Source organism: Caretta caretta, chromosome 11 (genome assembly GCF_965140235.1).
Source record: "Caretta caretta isolate rCarCar2 chromosome 11, rCarCar1.hap1, whole genome shotgun sequence".
Lineage (NCBI taxonomy): Eukaryota > Metazoa > Chordata > Testudines > Cheloniidae > Caretta > Caretta caretta.
In genome coordinates, this window is record NC_134216.1 from 40,493,949 (window position 1) to 40,516,480 (window position 22,532).

Here is a 22,532-nt window from a genome sequence, read left to right on the forward strand (position 1 = left end):
TGTGACTTCCTGCCTGATCTCTGATGAGAAGTTCACTATGAGAACATAAATTGAGGGCCTAGAATTTCAACTTCCAATTTTGTATTTCCTAGCTTTGTTGGGGTTTGTGTTTAATTTTCTGGCATCTTCTCAAATATAGATAAAAGCTATGGGCAATGTGTTCATTTATTCTGTTAAATTTATATTTTACAGGATTTAGTTCTTAAATCTTTTCATTTAAGAATCACAAGCATATTGTCTGAAAAGGTTTGATGCAGAATGTATAGCACTCTAGCTTGCATCGGTACTTTTTAAACATTTGGCAGTGGTTTATGTTGAAGCCACTTATATTAGAAGCACACCTCTATAGAAGAGAAATGAGAAAAAGCAAGTCACAGTACTACTACCTCTCTGTTGAAAAAGAGCTTTTCTTTCTTTTCCCCCCTGTTTTGCCTCATGTAAGGGAATCCAATATACGTTCCAAACACCTAAGAGGGCAGGTTTCTAAACTTGATAAACTAGAGTAGAAGAGGATTTTTTCCCTGTATTTAAATGGTTTGTTTTATTTCCCTACAAAAATATATATAGACCTAGTATTTATTTTTATTTATCTGACAAACTGAAATTGAAATATTAGTACATATAAAACGTATTTATTGAATATTCAATATATTGCCTACAGATCACAGGCAAATCCGTTCTCTTGTGAACAAGCTTTCTATCCCTTCATATGAGAGGGTTTTTAAAAATACTTACCAGTTCAAAGGCTTTTCTGTAGTTTTTCAGTTTTTGAATGGTGGCGTCTACTTGGAGCACTGGCAAAAATGGAAGCTGAATGCTTGTTTTTCAAGGGTACATCAGTAGTGACATCAGAGGAATCACATTGTTCTTCAGGAACTCACTAGTTCATGAAAATGCTGATTTCCACTTTAACTGTTCTTTATTTATGAGGTCGTCTCAATTCTGCCTCTAAGAGCTTACAGTAGCAAGAGCCATATAGGTGTGCATTCACATTCTACGTGTATTGCGTTGGGCATGGTGTCTGCTGTCAGTTTTCAAACTCTCCTCCACTCTCGTGGCATCATGTAATTCACTGTTTTGGTGTGATCACAGCTGGGTGGCATCTCAGAATTTTTCAGTGATGGAACAACTTTTCCTTAAAGAATCTTCTTGTCTGAAAAAAAATAGGAGTTTATGCAGAAACTGTATGTAGGAGAGTTTACTTTTTTGAGAGTTCTAAAAGTAAGTCTGCTAAGGGTTGAGTGTATCTCTCTTTAACATGGTGTTGCTGCAAATTTTGCATAGGCTGAGGGAAAATTAATGAACAGATAAAATTTTATCTCTTGGATTGCATTCTTCATCCAAGTATTTTACTAATAATCCTCATAAGATGTTCAAGCAGTAAGTAGATATTCCTATTTTATAGATGGGGAGATTGAGTCAGAGGTTAAGTAATTTATTCTATTCTCTCTTGCCTCCAAAACCATGAATACTTGGATTAGAATTCATGATTTTCTGGTTACCTGTGCTCAAACAAGCTTTAGTATTTCAGAGTGATTTGTATACAATTTTATTTTAGAAATTTGGGTGGGGAGGGGTGTTTTAAAACTGGCAACTTAAGTGACAAAAGGGGAACTGGATACATTGAACTCAGAGTTAAACCTGAAAATCCATCTTAAGTCCCGTAACATACATTTTTAGAGGATTAAAGATGACTTAACTCTCAAATTCTGTACCCTCATTGACTTTCCTGAAAATAACCACTCCTTTGCCTAGGAAGCTCCCTGTAGCATAACTATGCAATACTGCTCCTTCCATCCATTTGTATATCTAGACCACTGAATGAGACAGTGTGATGGAACATGCATTGAAAGTACAACTGGTTACCTTCTAATATAGCCTAGAAAAAGGCAGTTCAGGTTTTTCAAAGATTAAACTTGAAACATTCTAAAGGAAGAATGCTATCTTGAAATGTAGTGAATTTAAAGCCGACTTAAAATAGTTTCAAGTGCTACAACTGCCCCTTAATTCCTCTGCATGTTTTGGTGGTTTTATAGTCACTCTTTTCAATTTTTACAGATGTTTTTCTCTTCCCTATTGCTATGAGATCCACACAAACAGTGAAACCTGACTATATGCAAAGTAAACAAATAGAAAAAAAATCTTTTCTGTAACCTTTCAGCTATACTAATTTTGTTTATATATAAAAATAGTAGGTAAAAATATTGGACAAAAGTGTATTTAAATTGACAATATTCATTTAAATGTGTTTTTGGTGACAGAAATAACTTCTGTGTTGACACCTTCTACATCAGGCTCCCTTTTCATGCAACTTTGGGAAAGTCCATACTTTTGGAAAACAGCATTTCCTAATGGAAAGACTGCAAATATTAAGTGTGAGATTCTTGGTTGTTTCATTATTTCTATTGTGATATGCAGTGTTGTAGCCGTGTTGGTCCTGGGATATTAGAGACACAAGGTGGGCGAGGTAATATCTTGCATTGGACCAACTTCTGTTGGAGAGAGAGATGAGCTTTCAAGCTTACACAGACCTGAGGAAGTTCTCTGTGTAAGCTTGAAAGCTCATCTCTCTCTCCAACAGAAGTTGGTCCAATGCAAGATATTACCTCGCCCATTTTGTCTCATTATTTCCAAATAGCTTCTGGCTCATGGAACATAGTCCCAGGGAGTAGACCACAGTTCCAGGGGAAAAATTGCCCTATGTTACTTTTAATCTATCAAGGCAATTTTACCTATAAACTGTAATAACCCATATAACTATGTCAAAAAAGCAAGTGAGCTACCAAAGTTCTCATTGTCTTCCGTCTTTCTTCCTTCCATGTTAGTCTTTCTCTTTTGCTTTGCCTCTTTTTTTTCCACCCCCTCTCATTTTCTTCCCTTTTTCAGATTCTCACTGGAAGGTGGAGAGTTAGCACATGGGTTGTGTGCTGAAGTGCTTTACTTACAATGCCTGCTGTGTGTGAAATTGCCTGAGATTGCATGATCCTTGTTAGTTTTACTCTCAACAGATATGCTGTAGTTAAAGAGCTTTAGTTCAGGAAAGTGACTGTGAACTGTCTGCCTCCCACTGGTGATTACCAGAACCCTCCCTTGGACACTATAAACTAGGATGGGTGGGTGCAAGCAAACTTAAAAGTTCCTTGCTTCCTGTTCGCTTGAGAACTACTGCTTTAATTGTATTGTTAAATCTACTGGTATTGTGAATGTGCATCTCTCAAAAGTGACTTGACACTTGTATTAAGAAATGGGACTGATAAATTTGCTTTGAAGCCTGAATGTCTTTTTCATACGACTTCTTTCCAAATACATCTTTAATAAATAACTGGGAATTATGTTCCCGCCTCTTTAATATGGGGACTACAAATACTACAGTCAGAAAGTGAAATTGCCACAGCAAACTGGAGTCTTGAAATGTGGGATGCTATGGTCATAGTTTTTTCCTATCTAAAATATCTAAGAGGATACAGGCAAATATGTACGCATGAGTTGTGTGAGTTTGGTGAGAATGGAGCACCTTTAGTTCATGTATATCTTTTCAATTATCACATTTAATCTCTAGGCAGTATTTAGTTATGGAATTTCTAGTTCATAGTGTTTAAACAAAGTAGCAAGACTAAGAAGTATACTTGAAGCTTGTTCTGTTTAACATAGGGTAACTTGATATTACATAGACTAACAAAATGTTCTGTATACAGGGAACCATGATGATGAGAATGTGTATTGGAATCTCCTTCATCTGTATACTCAAACTATGTCTGTATTAGAAGATCTGACTATACAGTCAGAGGCAGTCACTTCAGAGTTAGGGTTGCAACTGAATTTCCATTTATAATCCTAATTTTGGCAGTTCCCTCAAAAATCCACAAATGAAAATTAGCAGGTTAGATCCAGAGCGGAGGTCAATTTTTTTCTATAAAATGTGTGGTGAATTGGACACAGCATTTCTCAATTATGACATCCTAAAAAGTGTAGTTTAAAACAATTTTGGAACTCCATTTAACATGTTTCCTTTCTCTCAAACTCTCTGCTGCCCATGCCTCCTCCTCACCCCAAAAAAGAGGAAAGAGGCAGCCTTACTGGACTTCCCCAGCTCTTCCCTAGGTGCTTGACTTTGGCAGGAAAGGTTGTGAAAGTCAAGCAACCAGAGACAGTTCATTCAGCCTTATTCTCTGTACTTGTCTATGTGCTATGTATACAGCATGGTGTCTGTATTTTTTAGCTGTAAGTGTTTTATCGTGTGTTTTGGCCAGTGGTCCTTGTTTGTACACATAATTTGAAGTCGCATACCTTTTCTGTGGATGACTTACAATCTCAGGTCCTTTCAGAATGGCTGAAGCCTCATTTCTTCTCTTTAAGCACGCTGGTGGGGTGTGAAGGTTGATAAAATGGTTGACCTGAGTTTTAATAATAATTAGTGTCTTTCATTTGAACATCAAACTTGAAATTGTACAGATCACTTAACCCTCAGTGAAATAGGTCGAAAAGGGGGCACTTCTCTGAACACTGCCCAGTATGGAAATTAAGACCAGAAATTAAGACGACCCTATCCTATAGGAGGATTTAGGTAGGTCGACAATTCCAGTTCGGTAGTTATTGTTTTAAGATATAGGGGCTAAATGAGGATCTTGACTTTACATTTCATCTGCAAGTCGGTACAGTGCCTCCTTATGTCATGCCCCCGCACTTGGTCCAGTACTGATTCAGATGGAAAAGTGTCACATACTGAATCATGACTTTTTTGACCATGTTCCATTTTGCTTGAAAGTCTTTCCTCCAAGCACTAGCTGGCCTCATCTATCTCACTTCTGTTTTAGGAGGCCTGTGTTTATGAAATGTGACCACATCCCAGCTGGATGTGTTGTAGCTGCAGGCAATGGAAGGCATGACAATTGTTCACCTATTGTTGTATAGCTGTATTATGACCTCTGAGTTCCTTAAAATAGTGATGAGAAACTCCGTGTCTTGGAGAGATTGGAAATCGTTCTCTTTTGCTTTTCATCTGACACACTAGAATAATATAAGCATAGCTCTCAACATGTGTTTTTTCAATTTTGTGACTAGGATGAAATAAATAGTCTAAGAGATTCATTAATGAATGTTTTGCCACAGTTTTTCATACATGCTCCCAGCAACACAGCAGAGTACCTTCTTTTCTTAATTCTTGGTCCTAAAATGAAGTAAATTCAATAAATGCTAAAACATAAGCAGAATTCCAGAGTACAAAACAGACTTATAAAGGAAGTTTACTAAACCTTTCTTCAGGTTGCACCTACCACTTGAAGATTTTGTGTGTCCACAAAGTACTCCTAGTCTCTGTGTAAAGAGTATAGTCTAGAAGAAGTGAGCAAAAACCAGATGGAAGCAAACACAGCACCTAACACAGTGGGGTCCTGATCCATGGTAGGAGTCCTTGGTGCTATGGTAATACAAATAATAGATAACCATTGGGGAGAGGCAGCCAGACATTCTCAATGGAGGGCCTTAATGTTCTTGAATTTGCTCAGTCCGGGACCTTGGCGCTAGAGTAGCCTTCCTGTGGTGGTCAAAAACTAATCCAGCTTTATGATGTAGGTCAAATAAATCTGTTTTAAAACATTTTTTAAAAGATAATGAAAAAGCACATTTTAGACTAATATTGCAGTAATTCACAATTTTTTCATATTTGTGGACTGTTTCTTCAGCCAGATCTTCTCTTATGGATGGTCTCTCCCCCCCCCCCCCCCCCGTGCTAATCCCACACCTATGCAGTAGCTATAATGATTGATAACCTAAAGTAGTATTAGAACAACATAAAGGAGATGAGATTAAAATAAACTTGTTCCAATGCAACAAGTATGTTGTCTTGGTAACATTCTCTCCTTATTTTGTTTTTGTTCCCTTTCCATAATGTAGAGTATTGAATTCATTCATTCCTTTGTACTAAATCTGCCCGTTGCCTATAATTGCCACTGAACTAATCTATCTGGGTCATTTTATAGTTTTGGGCTGTCCTCTTGTGATTTGCTACCCATCAATTTTTATAGTGTCAGCAAATTTGATCATGAAAGAATTTTAATACCAGGGACACCTGACAAAGACTTGATATGATTCATGTATAATGCAAACAGGAATAGGCATCCAAGGGAATTCTGCTTAAACACTGGCTCATTGTTAATGGATGCTTTCTGGGATAGGAGGCCCACCTCTTGTTTTAAATGCCACATTGCACCTTTGTCATGGAAGCACTTATGGACCAGGGTTTGAGAAACACTGATTCTGTTAGACAAAAGATAGGATGTGGCTCATTTATTGTTAAATGTTTAAATTGTGTGTGTATATACACATGCCTCGACCCTGCGTAACCGGCATAAAACAAATTCTTAAAACTAGATACAGTAGAACCTAAGTGTTATGAACTAACCGGTCAACCACACACCTCATTTGGAACCAGAAGTATGCAGTCAGTCAGCAGCAGAGGCAAATGCAGTACAGTACTGTGTTAAACGTAAACTACTAAAAAAATAAAGGGAAACTTAAAAAGAAAAAGATTTGACAAGCTTAGGAAACTTTTTCAGTGCTTGTTTCATTTAAATTAAGATAGTTAAAGGTAGCATTTTTTGTCTGCATAGTAAAGTTTCAAAGCCATATTAAGTCAATGTTCAGTTGTAAACTTTTGAGATAACAACCATAACGTTTTGTTCAGAGTTACGAACATTTCAGAGTTACAAACAACCTCCATTCCCAAGGTGTGTGTAACTCTGAGGTTCTACTATACTGTGCTGTATCAGAACATTACAAAGTGACTGTAAAGCTGAAAGGAGCAGCTGAGGATTCCCCTGCTGTGAGGGAATCCTCGGCTAATCTATAGTTGAGGTAGCCAGCCAATTTCGGCTTTCCTCGCTCCCATCAGAGGGCATATATCTGGAGCACGGTGTGCTCAGGTGACTTTAACCTTAATGCAGGGGCTGTTAGTGGTAGCCAGAGAAAGTTAGTCCAGTCTTTAGGCTGGACTCAGTTGTTGTGCCAGGTCAGCCTCTGGACAGGCCCATGATTTGTGGAGACGGAAAGATGGCAAAGCACCATGTTGGCTTCCCCTTAGTTGTTTGTGCCAAAGGTACTCCAATACAGCAGAGGATTGAACGTAGGATGTCTAGTAAGAAGTCAGGTGACAGTTTTTGTCTATAACCATCTCTCTTATAACATCTTCCTTTCAGATTACTCAGACAACTGGAACTTCACATTCTAGTATTTATTTCTAGGTATAGGCTAACTTACAGCACCGCCTTTCATTCCATCTCTCCAAAATACATCACAAGTTTGATGTTGAAGTAAAAACTCACCCTACATTCAGAAAGTAAATGGGGGAAGTGTGCAGGCTGACACACTCCCTGAAAGTTTTGCAGTTCATGTTTGTTAGGGAATTCAGAGTGATTTCCTATGAGTGAATTGCTGATAAGCAGTAGAATAGAGTATTGCACTAATAAGTATAATATACAGGAGTCTGGGGAGAAAGACACAAAGAGAAAAAGGTATATGTGAACAGGTAAGTATTATAAACATGAAAATCAACAGAAGATCTGTATAAATGTGAAAATTAGCAAAGAATTACACTCAGTTTCTGCTTGGGACATTATTTAGTAATGTATTTCCTCAGAACCAGATGGACTGGGCTTATTTCAATAATTTATTGCATAGATGGGACACTTTTGATGTGTAATATACTTAAAAACTGGGAACCTCTTAATTTACAATTATTGTATTCCTTACTCTTGTAGATTATAAAATTAATGTATTTGCAGTCTCTGTACAGTAAAGTGCATTTGTGCAAGTCATATGTAATAATTTGTTAACTAAAGACAATATTGCTGTATTAGCTCCACACTAAGTATTTGTAATTTGTTATTGGTGACTTATAACTGCTTAATTATTAGTTTAAAAAAATGCATAAAACTTGTATGATCAAAATATTATTTGGTTAAGACTGATTATTTTAACTCAGGTTTTAACTATATTTAACATCTGCATGTAAGGCCTCTGGGTGCTACAGCAATACAAACAACACCACGCATAGTATTTATATATTCCAACTGTACTCTTTAAGAAATAGTTTAGTTTTATATATGCCTTTAGTTCCCAGTACATGCTATAAATATACAATGAAATACAGAAGGAAAACTTAATAGGAAGACAACTTCATCTTAACAAAAGCCACCCATTTCACAGATGATTTAACTTTGATTAACCTACTCAGCAACAGATTACTCAGACAACTGGAACTTCACTCTATAGCGTTACTGCTAGGTGCAGACTAATTTACAGCACTGCTTTTCTTTCCATCTCACCAAAATACATCACAATTTTGATGTTAACTCCAAAGTAAAAATTCAGTGGTTCATTAAATCTGGTTTTAGCATTCATTGACAAGAGATTTGTCACTTTAAAAGTAACTGCTACTTTTATGCACTCTTTACTGCTTAGTTTATAACCTTAGATCCCCTGTCAGGAAAAAACATGGAGTTAACCACTTAGAATATTGTAATGAATATTCATCAATAAATTGATGTGACATACAGACCCGTTTCCAGTCTTCATGATCCTGTGCAGTTTTTAAAGTTTTAACTGCTTTATCTTCGTCTTTTTTGGGGGAAAAAAGGTTAGCATTTTTAAAAAAAACTAGAAATTGTATCAGATGTATTGCTAACTTAAATGGTATAAACACCCAGCAGATAAAGTTGTCAGTAATGAACAGAGGGGAGGCTGAAGTAGAGAAGGTCATCTCTGCAAAAATTCAGGCTAAGATGATACGTTTTTGGGTTGGTGTGATGCATTTAGATTTTAAATGAGTACTTAATTCATTAGAAATGGTAAACTGTTTTTCGACATTAGAACTTTTAATACTTTTTAGTGTGTGTTGCTATTCATCATATTGTATCACAACCCCTGCGAACACTTAACACTTGGACCATTATTGTTAAAGTAAGAGGTGGTGACTGGGGGGAAACGAGTTGGAGGGGAGGGGAGAATAGGAGAGGAAAGGACATTTTAAAAACTTAACTCTGATCCTTCCTGTTCTCCAGTGGATTCTGGTTGTGTCTTTAGATTCTGAGTTTCTCTTGGTAGGGACCATTCTTTTGTTAACAACTTGATATACAACGTTTTAATTTTCTAAGCTTTTATGTTTTAATTCAAGATTCTTTACTAATCCATTTTTTATATATATAATAGTGTTGCTTAATGTAAAGTAACCACAATAGAATTAAGGCTACAAGTCTTATGAGCCAAGGGGATGTTTGTACATATGTAAACCTAAAAATAGGACTGAGTCATCAAAAGCCCTGATAACTTAAAGTATTGGAATAATTGCTGCTCTACTATGTCTAGGACTCAGCTGCAGCAGTAACTAATAAGATGACAACATATACTGAGAGTAATATGAAGGAATTTGGATCTCTCTAATATACACCATCTATGTTGAAACATTAAAAGGGAGGAGCAATCTGCTACAATATCTTTTCTGTAAAATATGTAGATTATGAGGTCACTTAGCACTAAACAGCTGACCATCTGCATTTGTTAGGAATTTGACTCCTGTCATTGAAAATGGTACTTAAAATCAGTGTGATGCAGCAAAGTTGGGATGCATTTTCTGATTCATTAAATTTAAAGCTAGAGTAGCTGTCCAGAGTGACCAGAATCCAGGTCTCTAAATATAAGGCATTTTGTTAACTGCAGCAAGATTGGTTGGGGAAACAAATATTTTTACATAATTAAATTTTCATTGTACATCAGTTGTCTTGCAATTTGCTATTCTCAGTCATATCTATTAAATATAAATTTATCGGTGTTCACACCCACAGTGACTGGACATTAGAATTTCAGTTTGCTTTGAACAGTACAGTTTAGAATTGCTACAAGTTATACAGTTTTCAGATTAATAGTCAGTTGTACATGCGAATCCGTCTAAAAAGGAGCAGTGTCTTTCTGTTTCTCCATGTGATTATTTTGCGCAAAAAAGCTTTTTTTTAAGTAGCACAAAAGCTGTAATTGGCGTGCTTTGTAAGGAAGTGTCAATGTGCAAGAGAGTGGAGATCACTAAGAATTCTTTTACGCGTTCTTTCCCCTTTGCACCACCGCCTCCTCAGCAGGGTCACTGAGATCACTAGCTTTTCTTGAAATGGCCATTTTCACTGGCAGGTGCATTATACCCTGTATTTTCAGATTGTTTTTCCATTCTGAATGTTTGGCAGGTTGATTGCTCTGGCTGCATTGACAGAGAAAGGGCTGACAAATGCGGTTGGGCTGGCTGAAAAGACAGTGATTACTGTTTTCCTTTGTGGCTGATTGAGGCCCTTGAAAGGAAAGATTTTAACCTTCACCATTTGGTTCAAAAGTATGAGCATATATTGAAATCATTCATGCCATTTATCCTAGTTCTGTAAACTTGTCAGAACGTAAAAATCGCTCAATTTCAAGTAATGTACGATTGGCATACGTCATTATCATTTTGATTAAGTTGGAGTTTGTATTATTGTGAGCATTATACAGTGTCACTTAAAGCTTTCTTTCCTGCAGGTACAGTTATATTTTTATTGCCTGTACTATGGAGTTAAAAAGACATTCAGACCTCTCTAAACCTATCACTTTGTGTGTGGTTTGGCAGCTGGTATGGCCTACAAGCTGTATTTTGTTTAGAGGGTAAAGGCTTGTCTGTGGACCTCCTGGAGTGCTGGTAATTGCACGGGCTTGCCATTGGGGAAAGACATCATTGGAAGCAGTGAGGCAGAAAAATGTTGTGCCATCCCATTGCCACCTCATAGCAGAGACACACAATCCCAGCAGTACCATCTGGTTGTTGCTATCTAGTCAGCTGGCCTGGCTGCTGGGAGCATGGCTTGGCAGCTGGTTCCCATCCCTTGACCACTCTTTTGTGTGTGTGCTCGTGTGTGTTTTTTGTTAGAGAACTTTAAACATGGGTCAGAGAAACGTCTGTGACAAACAAGTAGAGTCCCTGTTGAATACTGTCTCGTTACTTGTGATGAAGCATGCTGTAGACTCCTGCTGCCATTCCCTTATAGACAGATGACATAGCTGTTTAACCAATAAAAATAGTCTTTTCAAAAACTTACCTTAGAAAGGAGAGGAAGAAAAGACAGGAAATGCATATTCCACAACACTAAGTAATTTAAAGTTATTTTCTGGTTTACAGTATTCAAAGGATAAAATGTAGTAATGTAAAAAGTGCTGTAAACCTTGTCAGTATTCCAGAACATTAACATTTTACCTTATTCATTGCAATTAGGGAAAACACATTTTGCTTTAAAATTCTCATTGCCAAACATGATACAGATAATGAGACTTGCATTTAGAATGACAGAAAAGAAAATGTAATCTCTCAGCTATTATCTTTAGCAAAATTTGCCTCTCAGAATAGCAACCTGAAAGCTAATGTAAGTCATCTTTATGCCATATGAAGACCCATTAGACACTGATGGTTTCAGATCACAAGTAAGCAGCAGCTCTGTAGGCTATTTTAGACATTTGATTTTCTTTATTCTGCAGCATTAATGTGTCAGCATGTTACATAAAACTGTGGTACTTTCATATTCTGTCTGGAATGATAAATGCTTGTAAATTTAGAGATTTCCACTGTGAATTCTCTACAATTGCTTATGTATTCTGTTTCAGTTTACACAGCTACGCAATTTGGTATGACTGTTGTATACTAAATAGTGGTGTAGATAATGTTCTGATTAATATTCCTTCACTTTAACCAAACATTATCCTTTTTAAGGATTACGTTTTAGGAACTGCATCAATTTATGTAAAACTATTCCATATGCACAAATGTATTTACTTTTGTATTGTGTGAAACTGGATGGAACTTTACTGTGCTTCTCTAGGACTGTTATTAACTATTTTGCTGTATCATTTCTTTTCAGATGACGAAGATGAAGATGATGTAGTGGTACCAAAGCCATCAACTGAACCCGAAGAAGAAAAAACATTGAAAAATGATGAAGAGGAGGAAGGTACAACTCGCTTTAGGACACAGTATTAGGCATTGCAAATAAAAGGATGTTTAGGAATTTTAATGTAATAGTTTTTTTTAAATCAAACTGACATTTGACTTTTTAGCACCTTTCTGTAAACAAAAATATGAATAACTTAAAATCCTATGTAAAAATTATTAAAATATATGGATATGAAAATGTTTTTTTAATTTGAAAAATATTTGGTTTTTTTTCATAAATGTTTAAACAGATAAGAATGAACTTTAGGAAAATCTAACCTTTTTTTCCCTCCCCCCAGCTGCCCCTCATGAGCTTACAGAAGAGGAAAAACAGCAAATTTTACACTCTGAAGAGTTTTTAAGTTTCTTTGACCATTCTACAAGGATCGTAGAAAGAGCTCTTTCGGAGCAGATTAACATTTTCTTTGACTACAGTGGAAGAGATCTGGAAGACAAAGAAGGGTAATGTGGGAGTATTGAGTGCTTTACTGTGTTTACTATATTTGTAACTGAAAACGTGATCTTGGATTAGTACCCTCCATTTGTCTGTCTTTACAGAGAGATTCAAGCAGGCGCTAAACTGTCCTTAAACAGACAGTTTTTTGATGAACGCTGGTCAAAGCATCGTGTTGTTAGTTGTTTGGACTGGTCATCTCAGGTAAAACAAATATTTACTTTGAGTCACCTTTGCAGATACCTCAAGTTTTGTGCACTCAACTTTTATTTGAACCATACATTCAGTGGTTTACATATAGTTCTTAGAATAGCTCTGACACGCTCTGCTGTTTACATACTGTAATTGGATGTGATTGTGTTTATATATTTTGAAAGAGGTAACAGAAGTTAACTCAATGTTCTTTTAAATGCAATCTATAAATAGAACAAAAAATGTCCAAGGCGCAAAGATACAGTATTAGCTCCAAGAAACTAGCCTCACCTAAAATTTTTTTAAATGGATACAATTTAGAATACATAAGTAAAGAACACAATATTATCTTGTATTTTAACACTATTTTTGAATAAACCCTTGTAATTATACTTACTATGGTAATTAGCTAATCCAATATTTTCTGTTTATGGGGCTGACTTATCCATTGGTTAAACTTTTAGTTTTGCCAGTATAAATCAAGATTCTAGGACTGACTGGACCATAAGGCAGTTGTTTATTTTGAACATTTTTTTCCATTAATTTCTCTATAACTAGTATCCAGAATTGCTTGTAGCCTCCTACAACAATAATGAAGATGCCCCTCATGAGCCTGATGGGGTGGCTCTTGTGTGGAATATGAAATACAAGAAAACTACCCCAGAGTATGTCTTTCACTGCCAGGTATGATGTGAGTTCCTGTCTCACCAGGCTCAAGATTTTATGTTGATTAATTTGGACAAGTGCCTTATTTATACTTGTCAACATGATGATTTCATTGGGTTGGCATGTACTTTAACCACATGTATTTGCAAACAGATGTTGATGGCTGAAGACTTCATCAGTTTGAAAAGATTGCTCTGTTTAAATATTCTGAATATCAGAAATTTTGCATGTCTGAAAATCTGTTTCTTAATCTCATTTATTAAAAGAAAAACTGACATTTATGCTTTCAGTACAAGGGGCTTTTTGGGAACTATGATGCAGAATGTACAACTAGACCTTAGCCCACTGAATAAAGTGTACATAGCCTGAGGAATTGGAAAAAAATAGATAAGTAAAAACACATGCTTCAAGTAGAAAACAGATGCAGGTTTTAAAATGGATTACTGAGAGGTAAAAATGTGCAAACCTTTTCTGTTTGACCAAACCTACAATAACCATTTATTTTCAAAATGTCATAATTCTGAAAAATCACTTAGTTGAATTAGAACTAGTTTGTAATCTGATGCTGTCAGATTACTGTCAAGGCATAGATTGCAAAGGTAATTATATTATGATTTCATACTATAGTGACAAAACAGTTTTCTGATCTCCTTGAAAAATGACCACAGAATGTGTCCTATTACTGGATTCTATTTCTGTTACATTTGATTTGTATCTTTCCTAGAAGTTAGTAGTATGCATATGGGGAGAGTGTGATTTTTATTTGTATTTAGTAAAAGTTGAGACCAGAAGAATATCAAGATTTTTAAATAACCATTCAACTCATCTGGTTGTGAACCTTCGTGTGTTTGGACAAAGGAGCAGAAGATAGGAAAAGCAATATCAAATGTAATTGAGGAAACAGCTCACTACCAGTAATTGGTCAGATTTTCTATCCTTAAATTCTGGATTTTAGTCTTAAAACAAAACTTTTCCTTGTGTGTGTGTGTCCTTTACAGTCAGCAGTGATGTCGGCTACATTTGCAAAATTTCATCCAAATCTGGTGGTTGGTGGCACATATTCAGGCCAAATTGTGCTATGGGATAATCGCAGCAATAAAAGAACCCCAGTGCAGAGAACTCCACTTTCAGCTGCTGCTCACACGGTAGGGGGTGAAATGAGAACTACTCACTATTGAGCCGTTAACCCCTTGGGGTGGGAGAGGGTTTCCCCTGGATGAACAGTGATGATGTTTTAATATTTATGTCTGGGTTTAACAATAGTAGCACTGAAGAATTGTCTTTGTCATGCAGCTGTCAGTTTTAAAGGAGCCTATCTCTACACCATGCGTTACTTAAATGCTAAAAGGCTAAATAAGTTTTCATATCTTTCAAATAGTATTGTTAAGTCAACTTAAACTGTTGTATGAAATATTAAAATTTGTATTTCACACTTGTGTTAAGTGAATGTCATTGAATTTGTTATTATGGAAACTGTTTCTGAAAAGAATTTTGTAATCTCTTTTCAGCACCCTGTATACTGTGTAAATGTGGTTGGGACCCAAAATGCTCATAATTTGATTAGCATCTCAACTGATGGAAAGATATGCTCATGGAGTCTGGACATGCTTTCCCAACCTCAGGTAGAGTAAACTTGGGAAAGTATGTAATAGAGAGCTATAGATGAGGCTATTACTTACCACTTTTTAGCTCAGGTAGTCTGTACCTTACTAAATACTTAGGATTTTAATATTAATTTCACCTGTTTGCTTTACCTATTTCATAAGACTTTGTAAAGTAGTGTTCTGCATTTTGACAATATGCAGACATTCCCTGCTTGAGTAGTTGTATCGTAATTCTGTAAGATAAATTCCTTTTTTACTGTAGTACATTAAGTGTCATAATAATTTTTAAAAAGAAAAGGAGTACTTGTGGCACCTTAGAGACTAACCAATTTATTTGAGCATGAGCTTTCGTGAGCTACAGCTCACTTCATCTCATGCTCAAATAAATTGGTTAGTCTCTAAGGTGCCACAAGTACTCCTTTTCTTTTTGCGAATACAGACTAACACGGCTGTTCCTCTGAAACCTGTCATAATAATTTTTGGATTCTTCAGTACTGATGCTAAAGTTTGGATTCATGAATAAGAGCTAGATTTCCAAATGTAGAAAAGGGCTGGAATAAGAACGGCTTGTGGACTAACTAGTACTAGGAAACCTACATGATTTCTGGTAGAAGTTAAGATGGCAAGTTTGAAAAATAAGTTCCTGCTACTTTTTTCTACAGGATAGTATGGAGTTGATTCATAAGCAGTCCAAGGCTGTAGCTGTCACATGCATGTCCTTTCCTGTTGGAGATGTCAACAACTTCGTTGTTGGAAGTGAGGAAGGCTCTGTGTACACAGCATGCCGCCATGGCAGGTGAATAGACACTCAAATTATTTTTTTGTTTTAAATAGTGAAGCTTATCAGGATTTTCCCCTTAATATAGAAAGATTTTGTTGAGCAAGCTTAATTAGCGTTCATAGCAGAGCTTTGTGTTTATATAAAAAGGTAATATCTTTTTAAAAATATGAAATATTAAATCAGACTTTTAAAGTTCAAGAAAAGAATCCACCATTGCTACTGTTGGATCTTTACCTTGGCTAGGACTACTTTTAATTATGAAAAGGAAGATGAACTAGTAGACTTCAGTTCTATTCATTTGAATTGTAGCAGAACATCCCAAACTTTGTATCAGTTCCCCAGATAATTGTACAGTAAAATCACACACAAATCTTAAATTGGCTAGCATTTCTCCTGCTGTTCAATCTGCTTTGAAATTGTCTGGCTGTATCCTATCAATTGCTTTCTTAAATAAAATTGAGTGTCCAGTTTTCATCTCAAATACACATCACTCTCACAGCACAGCTCTTTGGTTTAAAACTAGCCAAAATTGTCTCTTTTGTAACATCCTTTTTCCCTCCTCTCCACTTTATCAGTTCTGATATGAGATTATTGGGGATGTATTGTCACTGGGACTAAAGTCTGCCCCAGCTACTTACGTGCAACTCCTGTTTAAGGCAATTTAAGGAATTTTGTATCCATATTTGAGGACTGAATTTTGTTATCTGATCCAAATATTTAGCTATTGCTTGAAGAGGTACCTAGTCAAATCTGGATGGGATAGCCTTGCCCAATGTTACTGTTTTCTATGGTATTATGTCTACACTTAAATATAACAGAATAGGGTTTTGGAAAAGAGAGGCTAATACACAGGATCATATTCAAACCCACATTTCACTTCCCCTCTGCAGGCCAAATCTATTTGGGTTCTACTGAAACCCACTCCCAGTTTATTTAAAGCATGTATTCCTTGTTGCCTTTGTGTGAAATATAGTTTCAAAGGAAATTAACCTACATAATGTATTTTAAAACAGCAAAGCGGGAATCAGTGAGATGTTTGAAGGACACCAAGGACCAATCACAGGTATCCATTGCCATGCCGCAGTTGGACCTGTAGACTTCTCTCATCTTTTTGTCACCTCATCATTTGACTGGACAGTAAAGCTTTGGACAACTAAGGTATCTAAAACAGAGGTGTCTAACAATTCAGACTTTGACACAAGGTGGTGCTATAATGTAAGTTTTAGTTAACCAAATTGTTGTCAAAGGGTTTAGGGAAGCTTGTTAAGTCGATTGGATGAATGGTAACATCAGATGAATTAATTTATGTAACTTAGTTCTCTTTTAAGAACCTGCAAGTAGCATCACCAAGATTACTGTAACTTATTATCACCTAAATGAAACTTATATGTAAATCCTGGCTGTTTGTCTATTTCTGGTCCATTTTGCTCATCCTTTCAACTTTTGTAACTGGGTTGGGAAGACCAATGTAATTATTCAAATAAGTTATGTTGTAATTCAGGTATATTATGTATTATATTAAGTATATTATAATTATGGTAATTTAGATGTCCATTTCATGTCCTTGCATCTCCATAGTTCTCACTACAGCCCACAATGCATTACCATCAACACTGTTTCTAATGAGCCTGAACAGAGTTGCAGTCAAGAGCCATGATACTCATGTCTTTTCCATCGCTTGCTTAGCAAGCTGCCTCTGCAACATTGTTGTCCCAGGGATCATGAAGCTGGACTAGGGTCAAAGTCAAGCTATGGTCTCCCCCATAACAGTGCACAAGCCTACCCCTAGGCCATCAGGTCAGCTCAGGAGACTTTACCAGAATTCACTCATATTTAGGTTGTTATACCAGCCTCCTATTGAAGCTATGTTGTAATAGCAGGCAGTAAACATGCTATATAATTCATCCAAACAGGGAGGTTTGGTTTTTCCCCCATCCTGTGGTTATTTTTTGGCCTCTTTTTATGTAAGAGACAGTTTAAGAAATTCTTTAAGCACAGATAGTTACTTTATTTTAGAATTGCTGCAATATGAACTGTACAAAAACTCAGTCTTTCACCTTCATTGCAAAAAGATTTCACTTTCAGAATCCCAAATGTAAAGATTGTATGGTGCTTTGTTTCAGAATAATAAGCCTCTCTACTCCTTTGAAGACAACTCAGACTATGTTTATGATGTGATGTGGTCTCCCACTCACCCTGCCCTGTTTGCTTGTGTGGATGGAATGGGTAGGCTTGATCTGTGGAATCTCAACAATGATACTGAGGTGAGGCACAATAATTTACCTACTTCAAATCTGACAAGAACTAAAAATCTTAGGCTTCTTCAGAAATGTGTATGGCCAGAAATGTTTCATCATGGTTGCACTATGTATTTCTGCTGCTGCAGTGGCATTACGCAGTAGATGTGTGATTAGAGGGCAATAATTCAAGTCACCTCGTTTTTAGTGTCAGATGGTGGTAACTAAAATGTTGTCCTCCCAGTATAAAAGGAATACAGAATTTCTATCTATATAGCATGCTATACTTGTGTGGCTTTTTCCTTGGACGTGCATACAAGGGCTAACCCCCCCCAATACTATGAATGAGTCACATAAGATTGCTATTATGCTGTTAGTTGCTCTAATAGATTCACTGGCTCACATTCAAATGTAGCTGTTAATTTTTCTAGCATGAAAAAAAAAAAACCACGATCATTAATCACCTGGTAGGGTGACACACTCTTATTTTCAGACATAAGAATGGCCATACTGGGTCAGACCAATGGTCCATCTAGCCCAGTATCCTGTCTTCCGACATTGGTCAATGCCAGGTGTGTCAGAGGGAATTAACAGAACAGGTAATTATCAAGTGATCCATCCCCTGTTGCCCATTCCCAGCTTCTGACAAACCGAGGTTAGGGACACCATCCCTACCCATCCTGGCTAATAGCCATTGATGGATCTATCCTCCATGAATTTATCTAGTTCTTTTTTGAAACCTGTTATAGTCTTGGCCTTCACATCCTCCTCTGGCAAGGAGTTCCACAGGCTGACTGTATGTTGTGTGAAGAAATACTTCCTTTTGTTTGTTTTTAAACCTGCTGCCTATTCATTTCATTTGGTGACCTCTAGTTCTTGTGTTGTTAAGAGGAAATAACACTTCCTTATTTACAGCACAGCTTTGCAAACAGTAAGGTTCTGTAAAGGATTGTAGTCAGTACCTATCCCGAAGCCCAAGTATACTTGCCTATATTACATAGAGCCTTCAATACCAAAGGGCTTTGTACCTCAAAATGCACCTGATCCTCACTGTACTAGCAGAGGCTATTGAGGTCATTCCTAAATGTAGGTCTTCCAAGTAGAAATGAAATTGATTGCCACTAAACAAATATCTGTTGTTATGTGTTTTAAGAAAAATTAGGAGGGGAAATTGTCCTAGGATGATTATTTTTTGGCAAATTTCAAATCCATACCTATTGTCCTGTAACATATACTGTATTTATACCAGAGATGTTCCTAATGATTTAGGGACTGTTTGTATTAATGTTATGAGGCAATTTTTTCTCTCTAAATGAGGATTGCTTAAAATAGGCTCTCTCATGACCGTTTCTGCATATGTATATTTCATGAGTGCTACAAACTCAGGATTTATTTTAAGAACTGAGGTAGCTTTTGGGAGGAAAGAGTAACTGGGGTAAGTCTTGTAAGCTCCCATCTCTCCCAATTCCCTTTCCCAATGTATTGGACCATTGGGGAAAATACTTGTCAGATCAGTGTTGAAGATTTGTTTCACCTTTTAAAATCTCCTTTTTCTCAAGGGGGAACAGTTGGCTAGAACACATTTCCGTATGATTTTTATGCTGCTAGTTTTAACTGTGTTCTAAATGGATATAGGTGCCAACTGCAAGCATTACTGTGGAGGGTAATCCTGCTCTTAATCGTGTGAGATGGACACATTCTGGGCGAGAGATTGCTGTAGGTGATTCAGAAGGACAAATAGTTATATATGACGTGGGAGAGGTAGGTAACTTTTGTGTTTGCTACTTTGTGTTACATGGATTTAAAGCTTCTTCCTGAATTTACTCTGTCACCTAACTTTTTGACTTTCGACTTTCAACTTTCCTTCAAAACATTTTTGCCAGGAATAAATGGTAATTCAAGATAAATTTCTAATCCTCTTGCTTTCAGGATTAATTATGATTTTTAAATGTTTCAATCTCAGTTCAATTTCATACAATATTTTAGCATTTTAAAGAAACTTTGATGTGTTGTAATTGTGCAACTAAAAGATAAATGGTCAGTATTAAGCTGTTGAAATAAAGATATCTAACCATTTAAATTTATACTGCAGTAGAAATTGCATATAGAGGAGATTAGTAGTGGGTGTGGACAAGATTTCACCTCCTTTATCACTATTCTGAATGCATGCCAGGTTGGTTATGAACAAAATGTACCATCCAATGGCCATTTGAACTGTAAAGTGAGAAGTAGTTGCCTCACTTCAGTTCCCACTGAGCAGCTGTCAGTCTCTCTAAAACAATTAGAATTGGTATATATATTTCAAGGATTGTTGGACAAGGATAAAAGAACTACTTTCTCACCTGTGGAGGTGGTCTCTCCAGACTGAGGTACATGGGCCAAGCTTATTACTACCACTGCCCTATTTGTTCTGTGCTTAAACGCAGGACTTCAATGCCAAAAAGTCAGACAGCACCCTTATCAAGCACTGAATTTATTAGTTTTTTAAAGTTTACTAAGGCTTTGTCTACACTGGCACTTCGTTGGAAAAACTTTTGTCATTTAGGGGTGTTAATTAAAAAAACCAAACCCCTCACCCCCGAACGACAAAAGTTTTACTGACAAAAAGCGCGGTGTGAACAGTGCTTTGCCTGCAGGACTCTCCTGCTGACAGAGCTGCTGGTGGAGTGGAGAGGAAGAGCTCTCTCCTGCTGACAAACAGCAGCTACGTTGTGCGCCTTTTAGCAGCACGGCTGTAGCAGCACAGCCGTGTGGCTAAAAGCTGCGTAGTTTAGCCATAGCCACAGTTACCACCATTTGTTGGGCAATGCATACCAGCTGTATTTGCTAGTAAGACTATTGGAAAACTTTTAATGAATAAGGTAAGCTGTTAGCATAATTTATAAATGTGGTGTTTAGACCAGGTGTAAAAATGAGCTAAATTACATTGTGTAATTACAATATTATTTACACCCATTGATATTTCTCTATAGCAAATTGCTGTTCCGCGCAATGATGAATGGACACGTTTTGGTCGAACACTAGCAGAAATTAATGCAAACAGAGCTGATGCAGAGGAGGAAGCTGCAACCCGCATACCTGCGTAAATCTTTCAAAAATGAGTTATAGTAGTGGATTTGGGAATGACTTGTGTACATTTTCAGAGTAATAGCATGCTTCAGTCTAACTGGTAACCTGAGGAGAAATACGTGGAATAAACTGTGGATTTTGAAATTGTATAAAGGTCACTGAAAATTAAGTCTTGCAATGTCACATTTTTTATACATAATTACAAGCACGTTATTCTTGAATTTGTTTAATTTTTAATACAGCTGCCCTGACTTTGCAAGAAATGTTTTGTTGAAACACTAACCCAGATGTATATTAGCTGTAACGCTACTGAATTTTTCAAACAGTATGTAACTATTTCTGAAAGATAAACAAGTTCCATTTCTCAATCAGAACTTCCTGTATTGTACTAGCTAGCTTTCATTAGGTAGTTAATCTCTGAAGGATTGTTAATATTAGGATATTAGAACTGTCCACAGAAGTGCATGCATCCTGTTCAAAGTAAACCTTCATCCAGTTTCTTTCTTGCTCTTTTTTTAATAAGCAAAATAGGGTAGTAAGTTATGTCTATAATAAACTTTATTTGGTCACTGAACCTAACTTTGTAAAATAATACATATTTAGTACTAGGTCTTTGTTAAAAGGTGAGATTCCTTTATAAATAAAGGTTACGCAAGCTTTTAGCACCAGCCCAGCCCCCAGTCTCTCATTAGTAGTAACATCTTTGCTCAGATGTACAAAATCATTAGGAACCACTTCTTTATAGTCAAATAAATCAGTGTAAGATTCTTTCCTGTTCCTCCCGAGACAATTCAAAGAAGCAAGAGGTTACCAACTCCTGTCATAAAGATTGCTATCCCCATCATACTGTAAGAGCCAGGTGCTGGTGTCCTTGTTGCCACAGCCTGTACATAGAAGTATATGGTATTAAAACATTCTGTGTGACTAACTTAATGTGTGCAAAGAATGTAGAAATGAGTCCTTATTCAATGTTTTGGGTAGAGATTTCCAGGATTAGCAGGAGGACTTCTGGAGGATGTTGAAAAGCCTATTGTAATCTGCAAGATGAAAAAATGACTAATAGAGTAGATGAAATTACTTAAAAAAACCTCACCTCATGTTATAGATAATAAAATTGACAAGCAACTAGGAAAAAAAAGAGAAACATGCTCCATTTGTGCCAAGTTCATGTGAGGCAGTAAAGGGGCTTTTGTAGAGATGTGGATCTAGATTAGCCTATCCCCTACCCCATCCCACTCTGGAAAAAAAACAAAAAAACAACCTAGGTTGTGTCACAAGAATAAGATCTCTTAAGCTCTTGTTTGCTCCAGCTCAGTCTGTTTCCCCAGGTCAACATTAGGGTGCCAGAACCTTCTTTCAGAGACCATTTGACCCCAACTTTTCAAACTAGGACTGCCTACAAAGGCTCTCCATATTATCATAGGTTCTTCTCCTCTCAAGGATTTGCCAGTTTAATGCAGCAGTATCACCCATCTGCTTTTATATTATTTTTCCTCTATCAGTTACTCCACTCTGTCCCCTCCCTTGCTTCGGCAGCAAG

General features: G+C 36.7%; 1 protein-coding gene across 4 annotated transcripts in view; it reads left to right on the forward strand.

Moving 5' to 3' along the window:
* DYNC1I2 (dynein cytoplasmic 1 intermediate chain 2) overlaps positions 1–21,660 on the forward strand; it is a 43,189-nt gene extending 21,529 nt beyond the window's left edge. For all 4 annotated transcript variants that reach the window (XM_048868553.2, XM_048868555.2, XM_048868554.2 and 1 more), the window contains 11 exons: positions 11,919–12,008; positions 12,289–12,451; positions 12,548–12,647; positions 13,194–13,319; positions 14,300–14,446; positions 14,810–14,923; positions 15,568–15,701; positions 16,700–16,844; positions 17,810–17,950; positions 19,559–19,684; positions 20,896–21,660. In XM_048868553.2, the coding sequence (XP_048724510.1) occupies positions 11,919–12,008; positions 12,289–12,451; positions 12,548–12,647; positions 13,194–13,319; positions 14,300–14,446; positions 14,810–14,923; positions 15,568–15,701; positions 16,700–16,844; positions 17,810–17,950; positions 19,559–19,684; positions 20,896–21,009 (1,400 nt within the window). In that variant the 3' untranslated portion in view covers positions 21,010–21,660. The remainder of the gene's footprint in view (positions 1–11,918; positions 12,009–12,288; positions 12,452–12,547; positions 12,648–13,193; positions 13,320–14,299; positions 14,447–14,809; positions 14,924–15,567; positions 15,702–16,699; positions 16,845–17,809; positions 17,951–19,558; positions 19,685–20,895) is intronic.
* Positions 21,661–22,532: the final 872 nt, after the last annotated feature.